Source organism: Harpia harpyja, chromosome 3, assembly GCF_026419915.1.
Source record: "Harpia harpyja isolate bHarHar1 chromosome 3, bHarHar1 primary haplotype, whole genome shotgun sequence".
Taxonomy (NCBI): Eukaryota; Metazoa; Chordata; class Aves; order Accipitriformes; family Accipitridae; genus Harpia; species Harpia harpyja.
The window spans coordinates 39141585-39165719 of record NC_068942.1 but is presented as its reverse complement, the minus strand read 5'-3'; the positions used below and the strand labels follow the sequence as shown (position 1 = coordinate 39165719).

The 24135-nt window shown below is 42.9% G+C and overlaps 1 protein-coding gene across 7 annotated transcripts in view; it reads right to left on the bottom strand.

Moving 5' to 3' along the window:
• AMBRA1 (autophagy and beclin 1 regulator 1) overlaps positions 1–24135 on the bottom strand; it is a 142214-nt gene that overhangs the window by 64198 nt on the left and 53881 nt on the right. For 6 of the 7 annotated variants that reach the window (XM_052782054.1, XM_052782060.1, XM_052782059.1 and 3 more), the window contains 2 exons: positions 23551–23634; positions 22891–22991 (listed from right to left, as the gene is read on the bottom strand). In XM_052782054.1, coding sequence (XP_052638014.1) covers positions 22891–22991; positions 23551–23634 — 185 coding nt within the window. The remainder of the gene's footprint in view (positions 1–22890; positions 22992–23550; positions 23635–24135) is intronic. The other variant, XM_052782056.1, reaches the window with a different exon arrangement.

Sequence of the window (24135 nt, the reverse complement as noted above, 5' to 3'; positions counted from 1 at the left end):
CAAATTGCCAAGAACTTTCTGCAACCATCCAATATCAGATACGCACTGTTGAACAGAAAAAAACCCCAACCAAATAAATTGGAAGGAATTCCTTCTTTCTACCTCCTAAACCACTACCAATCATCACTTTAAGTACAGCCTTGCCACAATGAAAGTCTGACAGGATTTAAAACAATTTATGCACTCTTTTATCTGTAAGATTCATAATCTCTCATGCCATCAAAAAAAAAGAAATGGGTAAAAAGAAATACCAACTGAACCATGGGCATACCAGAGTGTCTTTCTTACACCTCACCTTAGTGAGGAGTGGAGAGCAACATAACTGCTCAACAACTGCTGGAAAGAAGGGATGAATGAGACAAGTGAGTGCCTGACTTTAGCAACTGAACACAAATTAATAGTTGTATCTTGTTACTGAAATGTTAATTATTTAGCTTGTGCTTCAGTGGATACTTCGTTCGCGTAGTTTAAAAGTTCGTTCTTGCAGGGTAGTAAGTACAGTTCACCAGAGAACCAAAGTCTCAAATCCTGCTTGCAAAAGAAGCAGAGCTGCAAGTCTTAGAGGTGTTCTTACATTTGTACAACTCAAATGAAGCCGGTAAGTGCAATTTTCTTCTTTATAAGAAAAGCTTTATGAACAAAGACTGTTTAGGCTCAGCTGTTTGTTTTCTCATTTGTCATTTAGTATGCTTTTAGCTGCAGTGGATGGGAAGTTCCGTGGGAAGGCTCCACTATATTGATTGCTTTACACTATGTAATGGCACGCATGCATACACGTTTTAAAACAGCGAAACCCCATTTGTTTAGGGACCACTGTGAGACTCCTAGAATGCTGATACTGGGTACAATACTGAAATGGTGTGTAAAGAGATGGAGGTGCTCCATGAAGCACGCAGGTGGAAATAAATGTTATCAGGCTAGAGAGTCAAGAGAAATCTTCATGCAAATAGAGATGCTGTATCATTAAAAGAACTTGACAGGAAAAGGTTATGGAAACAGAAAGAAACATCTGTTACCATTGGGGGAAACAACTCAGAAGTTGTTTGAGAAGTGGGTGGGCAAACAGCCTTTTCTCATATGGGCCCCTTGCTGGGAAGGGGAGTCAAGGCTGGAGTCCTCCAATCAGCTAACTGCTGGAGCTGTTAGAGGAAGTTTCTACAGACATTGTTGCTCCTTTTGAGATCATTTCTTTATTTCCATGTGATAGCAGCATGTGTTAAAAGCATGCCTGGTACTACCATATGATTCAAGCAGTAAAACATGGTTCCTACAGGATAGCCTTTTAGGGAAAACATTCAAGCACTAAAAATACATTCTGATCTGTATTTTATTTAACTAATGTTTTGTTTCAACCTTTTCTGCATATTTTCAGCCTTTTAGATGATTTTGTCTGTATACATAAAGAAGCCCTAACAAAAAATAATGAGTAAAGGGTTGGAGAAAGGGTTTTATGCTTTCTTCCTAATTTATGTTATTCCATACACCATGAAATCCTCTGGTACTTACAGAATCAGCTATAAGAGGCATCAGCTACTGCCCTGGCATGGGAGTCAGAAACATATTTATTGGAAAATGCTGGGGAAATAAAGACGACTTTACCTTGTCAGTGTGAAGATAAACAATAATCTGGGTTACAGTAATTTCTCCATCTGGAGGTCCGTATCAATCCACTAAAAAATCAGTACGACAATACATCTGAAATCAGCTCCCAAGCAACTGATGCTACAAGAGAAAAGTGTTTTTCAGAATTAAACTGGGGGGGGGAGTGAATGAGGCTAGGTCACACTGCTAGATGAAAAGGCAGAAGAGAGCTGAACTTTGCAGTCTCTACAGAAACATGTACTCTCTTCCTTCACCTCTGTTTGAACCTGTTTGAACCCACACACAAGGGCATGTTCACAGCCCTTCTCCTTTCTAAGCTTCCAGGAACAGTAGGTGACTCTCCAAATCAAAATGCCACATCTCTCCTGCCAGAGTTTAAGTTTCACGAAATCCCTGTGAAGGTGAACTAGGAAGGTCTCAAAAGCTAATCTGTGCTGTGTGTCGCTCGGGCTCCTCCCTCTGCCAACTCTGCCCCTTGCAATGCCTCCGCTCTTTCCCATCACTGAGTCCCTTGCATCATTACCAAGCCCTTCATTAAATGCTGTTGGAAGACTGCTTTTTAACCTTCACGTCTGTGTTTATTCTCTGCACAAAAACAGAGTGAAATCTGTGCCTGGCAGGCATTTCCTTTTGTAAAACTCCTTCTTCTTTCCCTTTCTGACTTTTCAGAGCATGAAATGTGCCTGCTAATCCTAATTGCCTCGGATGGAGAATCTTGCAGAGACTAGACAAAGGGGGCAGCCTTCCACCAAGGAGCTGTTAGCGGGCACCAGACTCTAAGCTCTCCAGTCGCTAGAGCTCCCATCCCACTTTGCCTCATTTTTTAAGAGCACAAGGACAAATTCCCCAAGTAGCTATACCAGGAACAGGGACTTGCCTTTCCAGACTTCCCCTCTCCTGCTTAAATGGCCCTCCCACCACAAGAGCCCATCTGAGCTCACTGCGAGACTTGACTCAGGCTGGGCAAAGTCCTCAAATATTGCTGCGGTATGTCAAAGCAAAAAAGCTAAGCATCTGACTTTTAGGGGTCATTTTCCTCTCTGCATCCTCTTACCAAAGGATCCTCTTACCAAACCTCTTACTCATCTCTTATCAAAGAAAAACTTTGCAAGGTCCCACTGGCATGTCCACAGCTGGCCTTCCTGCTAGCAGTGCCTTGGCCAGTAACACAGGCGCTGAGAAACTGAATTGTTATGGTATTAAGACATCTTTGCCTCCGACAATCATTAAAGAAGTTAACTTTCTGGTCTAGCAGAATTTGTCTGGATTCAGAGGAATGTTTCCACTGCGGCAACAAAAAACTCCTTCACAGGGTTGCTGTTGTTGCCTAACCAGAATGTCTTTACCACCCAAGGCTAATGTTTGTGTCCTCCACGGTTGTCACACCACCCACACTGTCTACTAGGTCTACTGCAGTTCACTCGTCTAACGTAGATGCTAACGCAGTATCAGACTAATTGAGCCTTGCCAAAACTGCTGTATATAGTTTTAGATAATTCAGAGCTCCTGCAATTTCTTGAGATTTTCTTGTAGGGACTGTTTGCCAAGACACTTGTCAACTTCAGCCCATATTCCACACAGGTTATACTTTATCACCAACTCCATAGCTCATAAATTAGTGTGGCCACAGTTTCAGTTCACACTGAATAATTCCTCTCCTGAGCAGAGGCTCAAATAGTGTTGTAACAGCACTCCCATCTAACCAATATGGCTATGCCAACAGACAGATGCAGAATAGATGCAAAAATAATGACTGAAACTGCTTTTACACAGAATAGCCTTTTTCATTGCGAGTGTGCGTTTTAACTACATGAAATCCTATTAATCCAAACAAAACAGCAAGCCAACTGCCTGCTACCGCCTCTGCAGCTCTTACTGCAAGAATGTGTGCTTAGCACAACTTTAAATGTGCGTGTCTTATGCCAAAACACTCAGCTGCAGTGGAAAAAAAAACCTCAGCAGTATCTTCGTAGAGCACATGCATGCCTTATCAACCACCACATTGCAATAATACAAACTTTCACTAATCCAAGAAGCGGTATGTTCCCTAGAAGGGTTTGAATTCCTGAGATTTAACTGTGTATCAGTACAACACCAAGCTTCCACACTGGAGCCACTTTTCATTGTGGAAATAGCAGTACACAATATTAATAAAAGCTCCAAGCACAGAAACACATTCAAAGCCTTGTACATCCCAGTGAATGGAAGACTTGCAAAAATTCTTACTATCCTTAAACGCACTTCAGGACTGCTATATTACAGCACAAGCCCTGTGCATGCAAACTTGCAATGTAAATGCTGTGTCAGCTTAGTGACACAGACTGAGCTACCACCACAATACAGAGCACTAAGCTAAACAAGCTCAATGGTTGATTACATTTCACAGTCATAATATCCTGTGAGCAGGATAGGTCTGTTGAGGAAATACTTGTCTGTTCTGAATCTGTACTTGTCTAGGGAGGTTAAGATGAAGTCACATGCTCTCAGGGAAAAATACACCTCCATTAAGAAGAATGCAGGTCCTGACAACTTAAACTCCATACAATAAACTAACAAAGTGTCCTAGGGCAAATGAAGAGCTGACAGGTGGCATTCATGAAATGCATTTTAAGGGTGCGCTGTACTCATTAAGAGCCTCTTCTCAGGCCGGCAGGTCCTGCACAGTCATTGTGTCTGCAAAGAAAACAGGCACTGACCTTGCATAGGGAATACAAAGCTGAAAAGACATTGCTAAAGGGAACAATTTATGTTGTATCCCCAATCTGATGAGCAAAAGAGGAGAAGGCAGGACGGGAACTGAGAAGTAAGCAGCTGGGCTTGCTGTTTTCTGGGTAAAGCGGTGAACAGGGAGACAACCAAAAAAAGCAGAAAACGAGCAAGCTGGGAAAACACAAAATCTAACAATAGTTTAACTAATGGGAAGGCAGATTAAATTTAAAGCACGATGAGATGGGAAGGAGGAAGCCCAGCCTGGAAGAATACAATGGAGAGACCACATTATTCAAACTGGAAAAGCACAAAGTAAAAGAAACCTACAGCAAATAAAGTACTTGGCTCTCACAATGTTTTGAATACTTTCTGATGGAGGAAGTTTTGAGGGCGGTTTGGCTTGATCTAGATGACGGCAATGGAAACAAGCCTCATTGCTTATCACCACTAGCTTTAATACACAAAGTCTGTTCTAGCACCTCAGCGAATGTGCAGGGATCTCTGCATGGAGCCAATGCAGTGATTCAGGCTCAAAAGGTGACCCAGATCCCAGAGTACGTGGAGCAGGACTGATGAAGCATGCTAGTCCACACCCTGATGGACCACTGTGTAACAACGTGAAAGTAATGGTGTGACATTCAGAACAGTGACACAGCATTAGAGCTCTCAGAGGGCAGCAGGACTCCACCAAGGAGTTCAGCCAAGCTCATAACCTTGCAGTGACTTCTGTAAATCAGTGCCACAGCTGAGTTCAACCCAGACAGGTCCACTGCAATTACAAAAGTGACTACAAGATGAAAAGAGACTAACATTTTATCCCATTATTTTAAGGAGTATTAAAAGTCAAACTCAAAGCCACACACAGAAAAACTAAGATCTAAGCTCAAGGCAGCAGAAATACATCCTAGCTACTCAGCATGCAGGCCCTGCACTGAACAATGGATGGATACTTCAGAGGGGTTTTATTTCTTTTTAGGGCCAACCTGACCTTAATCCAGCTTGAATTAGCTCATAATACTTCCAGAGGATACTTAGCAGACCTGTCCAAGAAGCTGCTATACAATATAACCACCACAGCTACTCCACACAGCATTTATAAGTAAGAGGGAAGGGAGGGAAATTCAAACAATGAAAATAGGGCAATCACGATTTACTGGTTTGCGGTAAGATTTTAGATTATACATAATAGAGATCTGAAGCAGGCCATGCTTTACTGGAGGTAGGGGTCACAAACTGAAGAGAAACTGTGGTCAGAGGCTCCAAGATCTCATCATCACAGCAGCAGAGCCAGAGGTCCAGCTCCTACCAGATCAAAGAATCAGCAGTGGTACAGCCTAGAAGATGATGAGCACTCCAGGTCAGCCTCTCAGTCCTAGGACTCGGTATAAAATTACAGTCCCAAAGGACAATTTTATTAGGCCTCACAAGTCAGAGGACAACAGAAGTTAGGCAGTACCTCACTAAAATCACAGGAGTAGGGAGACCAACATCCAGTTACAGCTAGTTTCTTTTCAAGCAGAGAAGTTATGACAGGGCTTTGCCTTCAGCTTTCACCGTTTTCTGTGTCAACAGACATGCATGTACCTAGTGAACGAGGTGTCTTCTGTGGAAACTCAGTGGCCAAGCTGGGCCAGGAAAAGATAGAAGAAACACACTCCCCTCACAGCCCTTCCATGCCTTCCACACAGAGAACCCAATCAAGTCCTTAGCGACATGCTTTCTCACCTCACCTTTCTAGATCTTTGCAAATCTGTTCATTTTATGTGGCCTATAAGCTCTTTCTCTAAACTTTGTGACTGACTCTGTCCCCACGACAACTTAATGTCTTCCAGTGTTTACCATCAGCCCTTCTCTCTCATTCCATCTTGCTATGATTTCCAGTCTATAAGCACTGTTAGTTATTTGTCTGCCCTCAGCCCTCTTTTTCCTGTGTCTTCATTCCCTTCCACTCTGTCAAAGTAGGTTTGGATTTCCTTCATGCTTTTCAGTGTCCTCATAATGGGGGTACAGGGGTCTATACATGTGTGTGTTGGGTGTTTGCCTCCTTCCCTTAGTCATGCTCCCCACCAGATTTTGAGCCTCACCCACCCCTGATACCAGTTCCCATTCCGCTATCTACTGTGAGATAACTCTAGTGAAAACTGCCACCAGACCAATTCCCTCCACTACACAACTTCTCTTCTGCTGTGGCACCTCAGGGAAGACAGAGATCTGACTGGGTTGGTCTCTCATGAACCAAAAGACAGATCCTCAAACAACTTGTGTGTGCAGCACACCAGGAGACATCACATGGATGGGTGCATGCATGCCCACACCATGAATACTAATATGAACAATTGTTTAAAGAAGACAAAGTGTTTTTCCAGCTTAACTGAAACCCACGCCTGCAATCCCAGCTGCCTCATCACCACCTTTGACTCATTCCTCAAACCCTCCCCTCCTCCAACCTCCATTTCTCTCTGTGCAGAATCTCAGTTGCTTGTAAGAAAATTACAAAAATGACATTACTTCCTCCGTCCTTTCAACCTTCCCCTCCCCTTCTGCAATTCTTCTTATCATATACAGAAGCATGTTCCCAACCCTAGAAGGTTGGAAGCACTCCACCTGCCTCTATGACTTTATTGCCATCTTCCTATTTCATGCCAATTTCCATCCCTTGCCATTTGACAGTACACATTTGTATGCTCTTCTCTTTCCCCTCACAATACAAATATGCATTAACTTCTTGCATCTCTAAATTCCTCAGAGACTCTGGATCACAGTTTGGATGTCTAGGGTGAGAAGGAGAAATGCATTCAACCCCCGTGTTCTTCTTGTCTCTAGCTCTCAAACTGCACCATGTGAACTCCTGGCAGTCACGTTTGTTTTTCTGACAAGTCCAGTTTGTATCCTTTCCAGCCAACTTCCAGCTCTCAGATACTACTGCAGCTGCTCTACTTCTAGTGACCCCTTTCCTGGTCAAAGCTCAGGACTAGTAGTCTAATTGTCATCATTATCTCTTACTTAGCAAAGGTGGTAACATTTTTGATTCTTGGGTTACTCCTCCCTTGCCTTCTGTGAATGACTTCCACTGCTACCACTCTCACCACCCCCAAAGATGCTGAAGGAGACAAATGAACAATTATGAGCATCACCACAACTTCTTCCACACTGATGTCTGTGCTTGCTGCCAACTCTGAAGTTACCTAATGGGTCATAAGCCACACCTACGTACTCCTTCCCACCCATTGCTGCAAAAACAGGTGGGTTGAAGCAGCTCGATACAGCTGAAATTGTACACAGTTTCAGGCAGTGCTTGAAGCAAGAGAAAGAGATGTGAACCTGGTTCCCAGATCAGCAGAAGCTGGGTTATCAGGATATCAGCAGGACTTGAGAGCCCAGAGCAATTACATTCATAGAGGCTGGCTCACAGCTCCTGCTGATTTTGAGCTCTCAGAAACATGATAACTCCTGCGTGCCAGGGCTGCTGGATTACAGCCCACACCAAGCTCAGCAGGAGAGTGTGTCAATCTACTGCTCAAGAAAGCAAAATACAGCTTCCTTTAGTAGCACTGACTTGCAGCTCCTGCTTAGTTTAAAACCAGCTCTCTGAGCTCCTGCAGACACTGGAGACCGTTCCCTCTTCTGCCTCACTCCAGAGGTAGTGGTATCCTAATTTTAAAAAAACAGGGGGTGCGGAAGGGGTGACATGTATGAAGCACACCTCTACCCTCAGTTCCCGTTTATATTTGTTAATGTACAAAATCTCTTGCTGTCTGCATTTACTGTTGAGTTCCGAGGCAATGAGTTAAAAAGCTGGTATGAGTTTATATAGTGCTCCCATCCTGACTAGGGCCTGTATTTGCTATTGTACAAATACTGTTTGGATCCTCTGCTTGGTTTTCATTAAGAGTTTCTCTGTCTCATGCAGGACACCTACCACTTCCACATGTTTAACACCTCAAAACCACCAACAAATGCAGCTTTTATGTTTTGGGAAAAGTCCACAGCCTAAATTTATTTCCCTAGGCTCTGCCCTTGCCAAGGGCATGTTCTAAAACAGCCTCCACACAGAGAGGGAGATTTCTCAGTGTGGCTCATGTTAAGGTAAACCACACAGGTAAGGTAAACCCACCTGGGATGAACAAAGCCACAAGTCAAAAGTAATTCCAAAGAGGCAGGCAAGCTGTGACTAACCTTACGATACCTTCCCATACATCTTCCCCCTTAATCAAGGAAAGCCAGCAGGCCAGAAGCACAAAACCAACAGAGCAAGCTGAGGTAATGATACTATGTGGAGGGAAAACTATCACTGCAGAATCTAATAGTTAGCAACAACCTTCGATTTGTATACATTAAGTGGTAACAGACTGATGCATTAATGGTCAATTATAAAAAAAAAAACCAGGGTAGCAAGCAGAAGGATCCAATGGTACAATCCTATCTACCTGGGAAAGGGAGCTAGAGATCAGTAAACAGCATCCTTATCAGATCCCTTATACAACATACAACTACGTTGCCATAGCAAGAGCCTCTTCCATCTTTATGCCAGGGTGGCTATAAAAATGTCTATGGAGATATTCTATATTGGGTGTAGCAAATCTGGCTCAGGGTTTGCTTTGTAGTGTTGGGTTTTTTCCCCCCCATGTAAAACACGTAAGCAAAAATCATGACTATTCTCTTCAAAGATGACAGCCAAAAGTGGCAGGCCACTGAGAATTCCCACCCTTCTGCACACGAGATCGCATGGGTCCCTGCCTCCCCTCTATGCTCTGGAGTGTGGGTAATTTTTTTTATTATTTCCCCCCCCCCCCTTTAAAAAGGAGGCAGCAAGCTGTGGGAAAATACTTTTATGGCTAAGTGAGCTTTACCACCCACAAAGAGACAGGTCCCCAAGGGGCCCTCACCGCCCACAAAAAGATGAGCACTTCTGCAAAGCCTTACCCCTTCTGATATAATGATATCTAGAAATTCATCGCTTTAACAATGCACACAAAAGGAATCAGCCTGCACCCTTCACTTTTAAGAACATCATCATCTCTCTCCAATGCCTTTCTGAATCTCAAAGCCAGCTTTAGCTTCCCAGCCACCAATACAAAGAAAGGCTTATTGGAAGTCTGCATCAGCAAATACAATATACAAGACTTCCCAGATTCAGTACTCGCTTCCATCATGCGGCACGGGAACAGACTACAGCTTGCGACATGATGCAAATGGCTAGCAGGACCTCTCCTGCACTGGGACCACTGAAGACATCCCATCAAGACTCCTGTACATATACCAGGAACTGTGGGACCAGTACTATGCTCACAAACTCCCCCTTGAGCCCAGGCACCAATCTTGCTAATTTAAACACTCCATGTACTGGAAAAAACCCACCTGTTTCAGCAATTAGCTACCATAAGGTAAGTGGTGAACTTTATGCAGCAGGACTTCAAGAAATAAACCCCTAACACCATCACTCAAATATCTGCTGTTTGTTTCCAGTCTAAATTGGTCTGACATCAGCTTCTGCATCTTTCTATGCCTTTTGTCTATTGAATTAAAGGGTGCTCTATCAGAAATCTTTCCCCCACATAGATATATCTAGACAAATCAAGTGACGACGACTGCCTACTACTTCTTTGATTAGCTAAGTATATTAAGCTTATGTCATTCTATAGCTGAAGTTTTCCTCAGGTGATTCTTCCTTCAGCTACTTTGAGCCCTTCTGAAGCGCAGACACAAGAGTCACACATGGATTTGCACACCATCTGGAACGGTGTTAATAAGACCATATAAAAAGATAACAGCAGTTTCATACTTCCTGATATTGCCTGCCTATATAAGGTCTTAGATCTATGTCATCATGACAGGAATTCATGTTCCCTTGGTTCACATGCAATTCCCCAAAGACATTTGCAGAGTCACTACTTCGCCCAAAACAAGCCTTCACAAACTGCAAATGGGATACAGATTACTTGTCCCAAGGTATCCAATCTCACTCTGGACTGTAATAATATTCACTTACTCACAAAATACCATTGCTTGGATCATCACTGGGAATGAAACTACTGCAGGAAAAATCTGCCCTCCAAGTAAACAGATTGAGATTGCCACTGTCACACTCCATATTTTACTATCTACAGACAAAAGTGGATTGACCCCAGACCCCAAACACCTGATTCTTTGAAAGGCCAACAGCAATAGACTGGTAACACTGAACTCTAGGCTCTTAAGAGTGCTTAACAGCTGGCTTGTTTGAAATGCATCTTGCCTCTAGCCCAGTGTCATTCCACAAAACTACTTCCTTTAACTGTCCAAAATCTTCCCTATTGTGTCAGCCTAATTCAAGGCTTTGAGCACGACTGTTCCCATTTGAACCATCTTCCAAAAATGCATATGGAAGCCGATGTATCTGGGCTGGTAAAAATAACCCTGCAATTGCACCATCTTCTCTTCTGGGAAGCACGATGGTAAAAGTGTAATTAGCACTTCAAGGCTCTGTATTTGGGACCTCTTAACCCTTTAATAGGACTTTCTCATGGGGAGGACAAAGTCATACACATTTCTCTAACAAACTTCTCTCATGGGGCAGCATAACCAAGGACAACGTACCGCAAACATCTCCACAACTCCTGAAATGCAGCCAGTCACAGACAGTGTCTGGCACACTTGAGTAAATGCAGATCTTTCCAACTACTGCTAATCTCAGTGCAGCCACATTTCCAGATACTAGCCAAAAATCCCCTGACACCTCAGACCTCATCAAGCATATCCTGTAAATTGAAGTGGTCTGCACTGACTCTGACCAGAAAAGTCACTCTCATTCTAATCTCACTTGCAAATAGCAACAAAGCATTTCCCAGTAACATCTGCTCTCTCCGGCAAACCTTGAAAGAGCCAGAAGTCCTCTGCAGTAACAGCCATCACAAGGTTTTACAATAGGCTTAGTGGACAACGCCAATACATGCAACCAGAAGCAGCTGTACCTACTGCTGAAATAGTGTTTAACACAGCTTCAGCTCAAACGAACTCCATTCTCACCTACAGTGAAGCCAAACATCATGTCACTGCTCCTGTGCACTCATGCAATTCAGAGAATCACTGAAGATCGAGGGTAGAAAGGACCTATGGAGATGCTCTAGTCCACCCCCCTGCTCAGAGTATGATGAATTACAGCAGGCTACTGGGGACTATCTCCAGTCAAACTTGGGTATCTCCAAAGATGGAGACTCCACAACCTCCTTAGGCAATCTGTTCCAGCATTTGGCCACTCTAACAATTAAAAAAAAAAAAAGTTTTCTTAAGTTCAAATGGAATTTCAGTTTGCGTCCATTGCCTTTTGTCCTTTCACTGGGCACCACTGAGAAGAGCCTGGCTCTCTTGTCTTCATACCCTCAGTTATTTATACACATTGACAAGATCCACCCCCAAGCCCTCTCTTCTCCAGGCTGAACAGTCCCAGCTCTCTCAGCCTCTCCCCTCAAGTCAGAGTCTCCAATCCCTTACTCATCTTTGTGGCCCTTCACCGCACTCTCTCCAGTTATGTCCATGCCTTTCTTGCACTGGGGGCCCAGAACTGGACAAAGCACTCCAAATGTGGCCATACCAGGGCGGAAGAGAAGGATCACCTCCCTCAATCTGCTGGCAATGCTCTTCCTAATTCAACCCAGTATACTGTTGGCCTCCTTTTCTGCAAGGGCACATTTACTGGCTCATGTCCAACTTGTTGCCCACCAGGACCCCCAGGTCCTGTTTTGCAAAGTTGCTTTCCAGCCAGTAGGTCCCCTGCCTGCGCTAGTGGATGGGGTCATTCCTCCCCGGGTGCAAGACTTGGCATTTCTCTTCATTAAACTTAGTGAGATTTGTTGGCTCATTTCCCAGCCTATGAAAGTCCCTCTGAATAGCAGCACAACTTTCTGGTTCATCACCTACTCCTCCCAGTTTTGCTGAGGATGCACTCTGACTCATCATCCAGGCGATGAATGACGGTGTTAAACAGTATGTATTGGTCCCAAGCAGATCCCTGAACAGGCCTAAGTCTGCTTTCCTGAAGAGCTTTTCCCACAACGCTGTCCTGTAGATACTTATTTATCTGCATAAGCTCGAAGTGGCCCCCTTTTACCCATTTTGAGGCATGAAACCAAAGGAACAAGGTATGATGAAAGATCCAGAAAACATCCAGTTGCAAGACATAAGGCTAATTCACTTACAAATAAAACTTGATTACAGTACTCGTGCATGCACTTAGCTAACATGTTAGCTTGTGAGGCACAAGAAACAATAAATGCATCCAGGAGCTGCAAAACAGTTGCAAAAAGCTCTGCTGCATCAAAACTGCTACATTATCTTCCTACATATAGGAAATCCAGATGTTAAGTTTTGTTTCTCATAATACCAAAACTCTATCTGCTGAGTCCTGCAGCCATGTTTTGAGCATGAAATGTGGAAAAGACACAGCACCAACTAGCAACAAGGAGTGTACCTACCATGAGTCTCCTTGTATCACATCTGGCACAGCTTCTGATCAAGTACCAGAGCTTCTTGCCTACTCTGTTAAATACAGGTTGTTGACAGGTCTGCAGTCTGTCTGTATTGGTCTCAGCCAGACCCAATACACTGTCCCATCAATGCACAACACACCAAGAAGGGACACAGAGTAGGAAGGAGAAGAAATTAATAAACAGATCGCAGCACTGTGCTACATGGGAAGCATAAACGTTGAGGGGCGTAACATAGGAGGAAGTCACATGAGTCTCTATTGAGTATCTGAGACTGATGTGGTCTGAGAAGGGGCTCCTGCAGCAGGCACACTCATTCATACTATAAAACCAAGTTCCATATTTCTGGCTAGCAGAATTAAATTTGCAACAGTGCTGCACATGAAATGACGGTGGCAGTACTAGCTTCAAATTGCACAGGTGGAAACAAGGAAAAAAAAATCCTATCACAGAAGGCTCATTTATCTTGAGCAGAGTTAAGCATGCACTGTCTGACTGGTCTCAAAATACCCATTAATACTTGCAGTCCACAATAAGTTTAAAAAAAAACCAACAACAACAAACTCAAAAAAACCCAGAACAAAAAGCTACAAAACCAGAGAAAGGGTACACTCCCTCCTAAGAAAACTTGATTACCTGCTGCAGACAGTGGTAGGGTTTGTGTACTGGGAGGAGGGAGGTGGAGAGCAACTCCACCTTTTCAGTGACAAATGTAGAAAATAAAGAAAGCAGGTGAGCAGCACTGATGAACAGTAAAACTATATGCTACCTTGGCATTGCCACTCTGCCAAGCAGCGTTTACTTCTGGACACAAGGCACACATGAAAGAACACCCTCCATACAAACCAAAGAGCTGTTGCACTTCCTCCTCTCAGAGTTCCTGCTTTCTTAGTTTCTTTATACCACCTTTGCTGCTTTCATTTCATCCCTTCTGCTCAGGCTCGTCTTCTAGATATCATCCTTTCTGCACTCAGCAGTCAGGACAAGATACAACCTGCCTAATTTTAGGCTTCTAAGGTATCCACAGCAGAAAGGTACTCTTCCAAAGCTCCCTATATAATCAGTAATGAATAGACTGGCGGCTGCACAGAAGATTTAGAGCACCTAAGTTCAGCTCACTTCAGGTGATGAATCAGAGCAGAAGCTTCTTTTTCTCTGCTAACTATACAGGAAGCTTAGCCTCCCAAGTCAGATGCCCCCAAAATTACAGTGTAAATACCCCCCATAGTGCATCTAGCTGTGGATTCTTATTTCCAGTTGACTCACATCCCTCCCAATTAACACATTCCCAGACTTAGCAGATTGAGATGAACTACAGCTTGAGCTGCAAAAGCATAGAGGAAAGACAAGAACAAAAAGGACTGAGCAAGAGCAGGCTTTGAAGCGATAATAGCACTATTTGGACTCTTTAGTTCACCTTTACTGTGCAATATTTAAGAGACTTTTGGACCATCTCCAGTTCTCAGGTGTGAAGAGGCAGCTCCTTCCACATAAAGACATTGATACACAGAATATTATTAAAAATTTATTTTAGAAGTTAAACTGGTTTTGGAGTCACTCAAGCCTTAAGAGTACTCTAGTCTCTGGAATCAAATAGGGGATAGAATCCTACAAGCGTTCTGATGCAAGTTCATTTCCTCTGCCCTTCAATCTCCAGCGCTTTGCACTCTTAATGTCCCAACCAAAGAATTCAAACTGCATCTGTTCACAGCTGACAACAGAGAAGTGTCTGTGCCCACAGAGCACCTTTGCTGCTAAATGGAAGAAGCAAGCGAACAGAGGCATGGAGCAAGCAGGGCATTACAAGCAGACAGCCAAATTGTGTGCTGGAATGGAAGAACGTTAAAGTACCCTGCCGCTTTCTAGCTGTCTATGCTTTTTGTATGCAACAGTGTACAGCAGGAGCGGACATCAAAATGAGGATGAGTAACTGCATAGATTCTCACTGCAGAATTTGATATTTTGGATGGGAGGGAAAAGGCTAACTGGAAACAACACAACGAACCTTTTCCATCACATAGATGTGTATGTTAATGGTTTTCTCTCAATACTACCTACCATCCACTTTCAGGAGACATCTAGCTAGACAGGAGAACTAAACCCCCTTTTAGCTCAGAGGAGCATTTATCTGCATCAAAACCAATGCCACCAGCTTGGGAACTTTTGTGGGGTCTTTGCACAGGACTAGTATTTCAGAAGAGATGGCCTGTGGGTCATTCAAATGCTAATGACATCAACTACCTATCAGCCTTCATTGTGCCAAGGTACGCAGATTACAGTACAAGAAAAGGGGTAGCTGGGCTGCCAATTAAAGCACAGAGAAGGTAAAACCAAACTCACTGGTGTCTTGCAATACAGTGAAAAATGACTGATGTACTATAAAGCTAGACCTGCTAGGGAGAATGTAGCGTCTGTGGATCAGCTATCAGATCACTGTGTAGCCACAAGAAGTTACGTACTACCAGTCGGTTTCTAGGCTTTGTTTTTTAAGCATTAACTGATTTCTACCTCTAGGATAGGGATTTCATTTGAAGAATGTTTGCTAAGAAGTTCACCTTCTGACCACATAATGTGGTATAACCCTGTAGCCACAGCTATAGAATCTATGAAGTAGAATTCTAAGATAAATACTAAGATAAAGTTCACTCACAGTGTATGACTTCATTCTGCCTTCGTCCAATCCATCCACGACATCAAACTATCAGGAGATTTTATTTACGAGACACTCCACTATGATTGAACAGCAACATTAAAAACTTTCATAGCTGAAAGCTGCTCTAGGAAAGCAGCAGCTGGAGAGAGGCAAAGGCAGATGAGAGCTCAGGTCCTGCAGCTAACTACCCTTCATGAAAGCTCATGTGCTGCAAGTGTGTTATTAGAACATATGAAGCAAGTTTATAAGTGAACACTTAAATAAGAGGATGTCACACAATTAAAGTCTTCTCCACACTTCCAAAATCCTACTGTCTTCAGAAGCTTAAGTACCATGTTGAGGAAATCAACAACTCCAAGGATACCTCTCACAAGTTCCATAAAGGCACACTTTCTGCTCCCTACCGTAATGAGTTCATGCATTTGAAATTCAGCACTACAGCCTCATTTCTTCCTTACATTTCTGCATGAAAGGCTGCACTTTCACAGAAATTATAAACAGTCCTCAAATCTGTGATGAAGGTACAGATATCTACAGCTCTCAAGTCGCAGAAGAACCTGAGGCATATTTTAAGCCTCTTATGTCATTTAGTGTCCACTGACGTAGATCACAGAAAGACCACAGAGAATGAGGTTACTCAAAGGTTCACATCTTTCCATATTAAGCAGTACCCAACAGACTTATAACAGAAACACACTGCATAGAAAGCCACACGGCTATGTTCATTGATTTTATTACTCTACAGATCTGTCTATTGTGAAAGGCAGGATTAGATCAGGACGCTAATCGAAATTCATGTAGTTGTCTTAGATGAAAAGGCAGAACCAAGCTAATAGCAAAAAGCCAGTGATGGACAGCTAAAGGTACAGACACAAAACAACGTCCAAGTCTCAGGCAACTGTACAGAAAGCCTTGCCAGAGAATACATACCTACTAATAGTGAGAAAAACAAGGGTACATCAGAGACAACTGGGATGTGTTTTCCCATCAACTTTTGCTGGCCTTCTGGAGCTCTCAAGTCATCTTAGTCCTACTCTGTACAGTTGTGCATCACTGCAAGCACATTTGAAGGATGGGGGCATCTCAGAATTCACAGCTCACCAACACTGTATGCGACAGAACAGGATTAGGTCAAGAAGACTTGAGCCACGGGAGGCGATCACACCTGCAATGCCAGAGGAACTGGAGAACGTGCCTGCAATATGGTTTCCAAGGCAACCAAAGCAGCCTCTTATCATGATCACTTTCATCATTAGAGCAGAAGTGAAAGGTTACTGGGCTAATTCTAGTTGCAGCAGCAACCAATACTCTATCCAATTGTATGTATCACAGGCTCATCAACATCCATTTTAACTGGCTTTAGGTTAGAGCCATTTACTTGTATTTGAACATTAGCCCTAAACACAGCTAGAGTGATCAACAGATTGGGAACATGCACCAGGAAGCACCTTAGCTAGTGGGTCTGGTTTGAAAATTTGACTGATGAGAGGTCATGGCCCTAATTCTTATTAGGAGAATTATCACATGCTCAAATAAATCTTCCTGTCACAGAAGGAAGACAACATTTATCCACCATCTTGGCTAATTTTCATTGTGATGCAACGTCAAATGCTCTAACAACTGTGCATTAGCAGTTTCTGGCTGAAGTATAGAAATTCACTTGAAGACACATGACCTAGAATTCTCCCAGGCAGCCAAGCTTTGAAGAATGGGATAGCTTATTTTGGGGAAATTTGGGAGATTTTGGGAAAACAGCAGCTGAATGTTACATTCTGAAGTCCTAGATCCCAATTAAAGGCAGGCTATCAACTAATTCTTAGCTTCACCTATAGCCTCAGCCCTACCCCAGTGTAACAAGGCCACAGACAGCTTTGGCAACCCCAGCAGAGATACCCAAAGCTGCACCATTATTACTCTTGTAGCAGGTGATACACTGAATAGACATGGGCTATGGAAAAATCTGTAATATCAAGCTCTTTCTTTGAATACATGTAAGTGTTCAGTCTCTGGTCTGAAGCTACTACCCTGAAACAGCAATGAAATCGCTCAAAAACTGTAGATGCAGAGTGTTGTATCACTCGACCCTTAAGCCAGGCTGAGTCTGGATCTCCCTGTGAGGCGGAGGAATCAGAGCAACTGTGTTGGATTGCATCTAAACAGATAAAGTCTGGTGGCAAAGCCAGAACAGACAAACATGATCTGTGTTCATGCAAAGAAAAATATTTTGTTTGTTGAGATGCACGTAACTGAATAGATACCTATTCAAAGTGAGGTGAGACAGAAACAATTCACAAAGCTAGGTGTGAAATGTATATTGGCTTTCGCAAAACGAGAACACTGAAATTTGCCTAACTACTGCATAAGCTACATCCCGAAAGGATGTTTGCCTCACTACCACTAAATTAGGCCTTAACACGGGAAATATGTAGTTAATATATTCTAGGCATCGATTGTATTTTATAGTTTGTAGGCAATAAATGGGCACAAGCAGAATATGTAGTTTCTTCTGATGAGATAAGACATCCTGTAACTCAAGTAATTAAAGGATGTGTAGATAGATTTGTGAAAACATAGAAAAACAGACATATGGACTCAAGGACGAGTAAAATTGAGAACACAATTAAGAAGATAAGGAGTGATTTGTTAGCATGAGAACAGCATTTTGGGGGTCAAAGATTATTTGACATGAAAGATACGAGAAGAACAAAGGAAAACCAGGAGTTTAACATGAAAATATTGAAAAGTGTGACTGAAGGAAAACAACAGGGGGAAAAGTGCAGCCAGAGGAAGACTACTGACTTCATCCCTTGCAGATCCCCGAAGGCCCCTCCGAACCACAACAGACACGCGCAAGTGGGGAGTGGTCTGGGGTGGAGTTATGTTAATAGATACCTGAAATATTAAAATAACCCCTTTGAAATGCCACAAACACAGTGTATAAAAAGGCGAGTTTGGATATAACCGGTGCGCCTCTGGTTTTGACCATGCGCCCAGCGCTGTTTGCCTTTGTTCTATAATAAACTTGTAAAATTCATGAAATTCAGCATGAGTGCATTTCTCACATAGGTAACTCTATCATAAACCAGTAAACTTTCATCTGCAGGTCTTCTGCTGAGTAACAGAAATGTCAACAAACTGGCATCTGTGTCAATTTTTAAAGCCTCCTGCAAAGTTCCTTGGCAAACACTGATTTTCTTCTTCCTCCGAGCTTCCACTGAACTGAAACTAAAGTCGTCTTTGTTCCACTATACCATTAGCATGTCTGACCATCCTGAAGTAGTCAATTACTATAAAGCCTAAAGGAAAAGTTCACATAGGCGAACAAGAGGTCATAAGCACTTCAGTGCAATGAAGTGCATCTTTTTTTTAAATATTAAAATGTACATCTGTCTACTACCAGATGCCAAAAAATATCCACAACTTGGCCCTCAAATTACTTAGCAGTGTCCTGCTCACAGTGTGATTTAGGACAAAGAGAACTTTATAAAAACAAACAAACAAACCAAAACCAACAACCAAACCAAACAAACAACAACAAAAAAACCAACCCCCCAAAACAACCGAAAAAACCCAGAACCAAAACCAACAGTGGGCAGAAATACTCAGCTTAAAGAAAAACAAAAAAGCAGGAGGAGGCGTTAAACACAATACTGGGCAGTGTGTTCCTTGGATCCCAAGCCAAGCATGTTAACACTGATGAACTTTGCAGCAGTACTAACTCCCGTTACAAAAGATGTAACCTCATCCCATGAAACTGCTCTTTGGTATCTCCTGGGAAGCACAGGAAAAAAAAGAAAAAATAAAGAAGAAGAAAAAAGAAAAAAAAAGGAAAAACCCCACTCTGTTGGTATGCAAATGCCAGAGAACCCAAGAGACTAGAAGAAATGGCCCCAAGAGGCAGTATTCCACTTGTATTGCCACATGCAATCGGCCAGTCCTATTGAATGAGAAGCCAAAAATGTATTTACTGCTTTCATCATCACTTTAGCAAACAACCACTTCAACTAGCTTTCACTGTATGGATATTTCCTTGGAGACCACAACCCCATCACTTACGGCAGTTCCCAAGGAGAGGAGAGTCCAGAGGGTAGCTTACAGCCCACACTACCAAGAGCCTTAGAAGAGGTGCCAAATGAACTCTCAGCTTTTTTGATGAGTCTTGAAATAAAAGGGGGATGTGGAAGACTGAAAAATATGCTAGTGTTATACCAGTATTTTAAAAGGTTGAAATAGGATGAGACATGTCAGTCTTGTCAGCCTGACATTGATTCCAGACAAAATAATGAAAAAGCTGATATAAGACTCAGTTAATACAGGATTAGAGGAGGACAGTGTAATTACTGCCAATCAACATAGACTTTACAGGAAAATATAACTTGTCAAACTACCAACACTTTTTGGTGTGATTACAAGTTTGAATGCTAAAGGTAACAGTGTTGATGTAATATATTTTCACATGGTGTTTTACTTCGTGCCAGAAAGCACAGTGATGCAGCATATTGTATCAGCTGATAGGTCTAAACTGCACCAGTACATAAGGAGGCAGGCAGGAAGGTGCTACTGGGACTCGTTGTTGTTCCAGTGCTACATGCAAATTAGGCTGCTGGCATGGAGATATCTCTGTCTGTCATGCTGACTAGTATCGCTTCGTTCTCCCCCTGAACTCCCACCTACTCTACCCATCTGTTGCCACCTTTCCTATACTTTGCCTGGAAGTGCCTTGGTGCAGGGATGGCCACCAGTCCCTGACTAGTACAAAGGACTCTCTAATCCTGACCTAAGCCCTGAGTGGCATGCCAGAGTCATTCTGCCAAACCTACTGTGTTGCTCTACTAGCCCATCTGCTTATATAATCTGTAATTTTTAGTGGTTCATTAAACCAGACTGCTTTAAGAATTTATTCACAAGGCAGTCTTCCCTAGCATGGAGCTATTGTCTCTAACAGTTGCATGAGAACGATACTTAAACAACCGAAAGATGTTAATACAAAGCAGGGAGCTGAAAGTAAACATGGACAGAACCTAACAGCAAGAGCTTTGACATCAAGAAATTTAGTCAGCACACCAAAGTAATTCACACACCCATAAGATCTCTGTCTGCTGCTTTGATTTCCTCTCCGCATACAGCAGTAAGTGGGGCAGGTGACAGGAGAAGTGTAAGTGGGTGTATTTTCCCAAACAACAGCTCTCACTCATACTTGACCACAGAAGTCTATTGTCAGTTTTTAGAAAGCAGTCAGGTTAGAAATACAAGGGGGTTTTGGCATCTTTTCTCAAATGCTGTAGAGGTTACATAAGAAATACATTTGGCATTTATGCATTTAAACATAATTCAGAAATGACAGTCTGGATACATGGTAGGATGAAGCAATTTAAGGCACTCAAGCTTAGATTAGCCTGTGTTAATAGGAAGATAGATGATTGATTTTCCCTCAGCCAAGGCTGGCAACCTCACCCATAACTACCAGCCCAGGGTTAAAGTACTTTTGAGCTTGAGTTGAGGTTTTTCACCATGATAGTGAAAAAGAACTACCACAAGCTTTGGCAAAGACTAACTAGAAAGGAAAGCACAGTATCAGCACTGGAACTTTGAATGGCTCTGAAATATAATACTGAAAATGACAACACTACTGACCAACATAATGAACACAACAAATTCTCTTATTATTCCACATGTGCAACCTCATTTTCTAGTTCTCATCTATTGTGCCTCCACCTAATATTTACAACTTCAACTCTCCTGGTTTCTGCAAAACATTAACATGTTTTTGAGCACAAATGTAAAAAACATTTTGAAAGCTGAAAGCATAGGTACAGACTAAAATAAACAGAATATTAAAACAACGTATCACAAGCAGCTGCTGCGTTAGGAGAATTAATTTTATATTTAAGTCAATAAAAGCCTTTGCTGTGGAGTCCCAGCCATTCCAGCATAAGGTTCCACGACACTGCAGGAGCCCACAAGCCTTGCCTTAAGTAGGCTCAGCACAGTGCCATACAGAAAAGATTGATCTTGCTTTTTGAAAGTCCCATGATTACAATTTCTGCCTTCTTTTGTTAATCTTGATGTATATACAACAAACAGCAAATATGTGCATTTGGGGGCTCAAATTCCCTAAAACGTGCAAGGACAAAGCGCCAGGCCGTCTCCCAGCCACTAAGGAACAGGCAAACTGCGAGAAGGGCTGGAGGAGGGTTGAAGGCAGGTGTCTCCAGCAAAGCAGGGCCACACAGGAGTTCTGCAGTGTTGCCTGGCAGCAAGTAATTATCTGCCAGTGTGCTGTTTCCACGTGCCAACAGCCAAAGCCCACACAGGCAGCAAGCACGGGAAAGTACAAGCGTCAGCTAAAGCTACAGGCTAGCTCCACTCTTCCCTAAGGAAAAAATGCAGAGGTGCTTCAGAGGCTAGCCTTTGGCTGAGCTCTTACTATTATTGCAACAGCAAGCTCTATGAATCATGCACTCAAACAAAAATGTCCAGGGAGACAAAAGTCCGGGAGATGCCAGAAATCTGTTATCAAAGACAAGACCACTGCCATACTAAATCAGCCATGCAAAACCAACAACAGTTCCACCCCAAAACAGTTGGGAAAACTCCAATGAAGACTTTTAAGAACAGGTTAGATAAATCCTATCCAAAATGGTTTAGGCATTGTTGATCATGCCTTAGGATATGGAGAAGGGTCACACAGCCTCTTGAGAAACCTTTTGGCACTCCTTTCAGTGGCAGTCCTGTGATTACCTACAGGAAGGGAGAGAACTGCATCCCAACCTACCTGTCCACACATCACCTCTCGTCCCCCCAGGCTCCAGGATGACTCTCTTGCACTGGGGTTAATTACAGAGCAACATAGACCCAGCCAAAAAAGACCCACCCTCAAGATATGTGTCATCTATAACCATCTCATTCATGAAGTGCCAGAGTGCCATACTCCTCCTCTTTCCCCCACCTCCCTTCCCACCTCCGCCTGCCCTTTAAGGTTCCCAAATGCCTGTGTGCTGTATGTGGTGGCAGCTGAGTTTTTTAATATGCACTTATTAAGATCCTAATTGAATCCCGCATTGCCTTGTGTGGGTCTTGCCAGCCGGAACATGAACAAGGCACCCTGTAATTCAATTAGAAGGACTTGCAGCAAGCTGATCATTAGTCTGTCAGGTTGTTAAGAAAAAGACATCTAGGAATAGGGGAGGAAGTTAAACAAAGGGAGAATTGTTAACAGCACCCCTCCCCAATTCATGCAGAGACTCCCATACTCATACTTCAAGTGTGGAATCTGCAATGCCCAAGCACTTGAATGACAGCTCACCACATCACTCCAACAGTCCTTTCTCTTGTTTCAGGCAACTTAAATAGAACCTCAAAAGTTGGAATTAAGACTTTTCCTCATCAATCCTCCTCTGCTCAGATTCATGAGAAAAATACCACCAACATACATGACTCCTGCAAACAAGGAAATCTCATTACCTGCCAAAACCCTGTTGACAGAGGAATGGGTGGCCAAGCCAGGCTGTCCCCGTTCATGGAAAATCCCAGCATAAGGCAAGTACTCTGGCAGCAAGAAGCGTCTGCAATAAAAAGAGAATAACCTTACATGGAGAAAGACATCCCAGTATACTACAGCCCTGGACAGCAACTGCAATTACTTTGAGACAACATGACTATATTCCAGCAGACTACAGTAGAGGGAAGACTGGACTCCTCTGCTTAGCCAACCACTTCACTGCTTCAAACAAAAGACAAGTTACAGATTAGATCCTCCTCTGATCAATGTGGCTGTGAAGATCAGCATTAAGCAAATCCTTTACCTCCCACAATAGCTTCCTAATCTCAAACTCACATGTTGTGCTGAGAATCTCCAATCAGATTCTTTTCTCCTCCTATACTGCCTTCACACTGTAGCCCCAAACTGCATGTAAAAAGCACTAAAACCATGCTGTCCTTCAAATGTCACAGGATAAGCTGATCAGACTAACATGCCATTCCAGGGGTCCCAGAAATTGCAAACCAAGAATACAACAGCCCTGTGCAAGAAAAGGAAACCATCTGAAAGCACCAGAGAGCTGTACTGCAACTGGTATCTCCAGGATTTCCACAACCTTTTACTTTTACATGTACAAGCCTTACCTTGGGACAAAGCGCCCCAGTGACGGTGCAGACATGCGGGCATTCCGGGGAGCTCGGTGCCTGGATCGGTCTCCATTGTCCCTTCAGCAAAAGAAAAAAAAAAATTATTGTACATTAAAAATACTATGTAATAAAGTATTCTCCAAGAAAAGAAAAAAATCCAACAATGTCACCTAGTCATCCTGAGTATGCCACTGAGATTTAATGGTTCTCTTGAGTATGTCACATGCTTCTAATGTTCCAAAGTCATACAACTTACTGTACCAAAGACTCCTCACAGTTTTACCTATGGGTAGCCTAATGTCCATTTTTTTCATTGTTTGACAATGTCTCAAGAGTATCAACAATACCACAGAGAGTCAAGGCATCAATGTCAGCACCTAAGCAAGTTAACAAGAAACCTTAGAATTTGGACTGGGAGAGCAAAAGCAAGCACACTATAGTCCTGATGAGAACTTTCTGTCAGTCAGAGAGATCTTAAGTTTCACTTTTTCATGCCCAGAAGTGCAGGCAAAAGAGCATAATCTGCAGACTATTCTTTTGCACTCCTTCCCTCAACGTCCAGTTTAAATGTCATCACAGTTT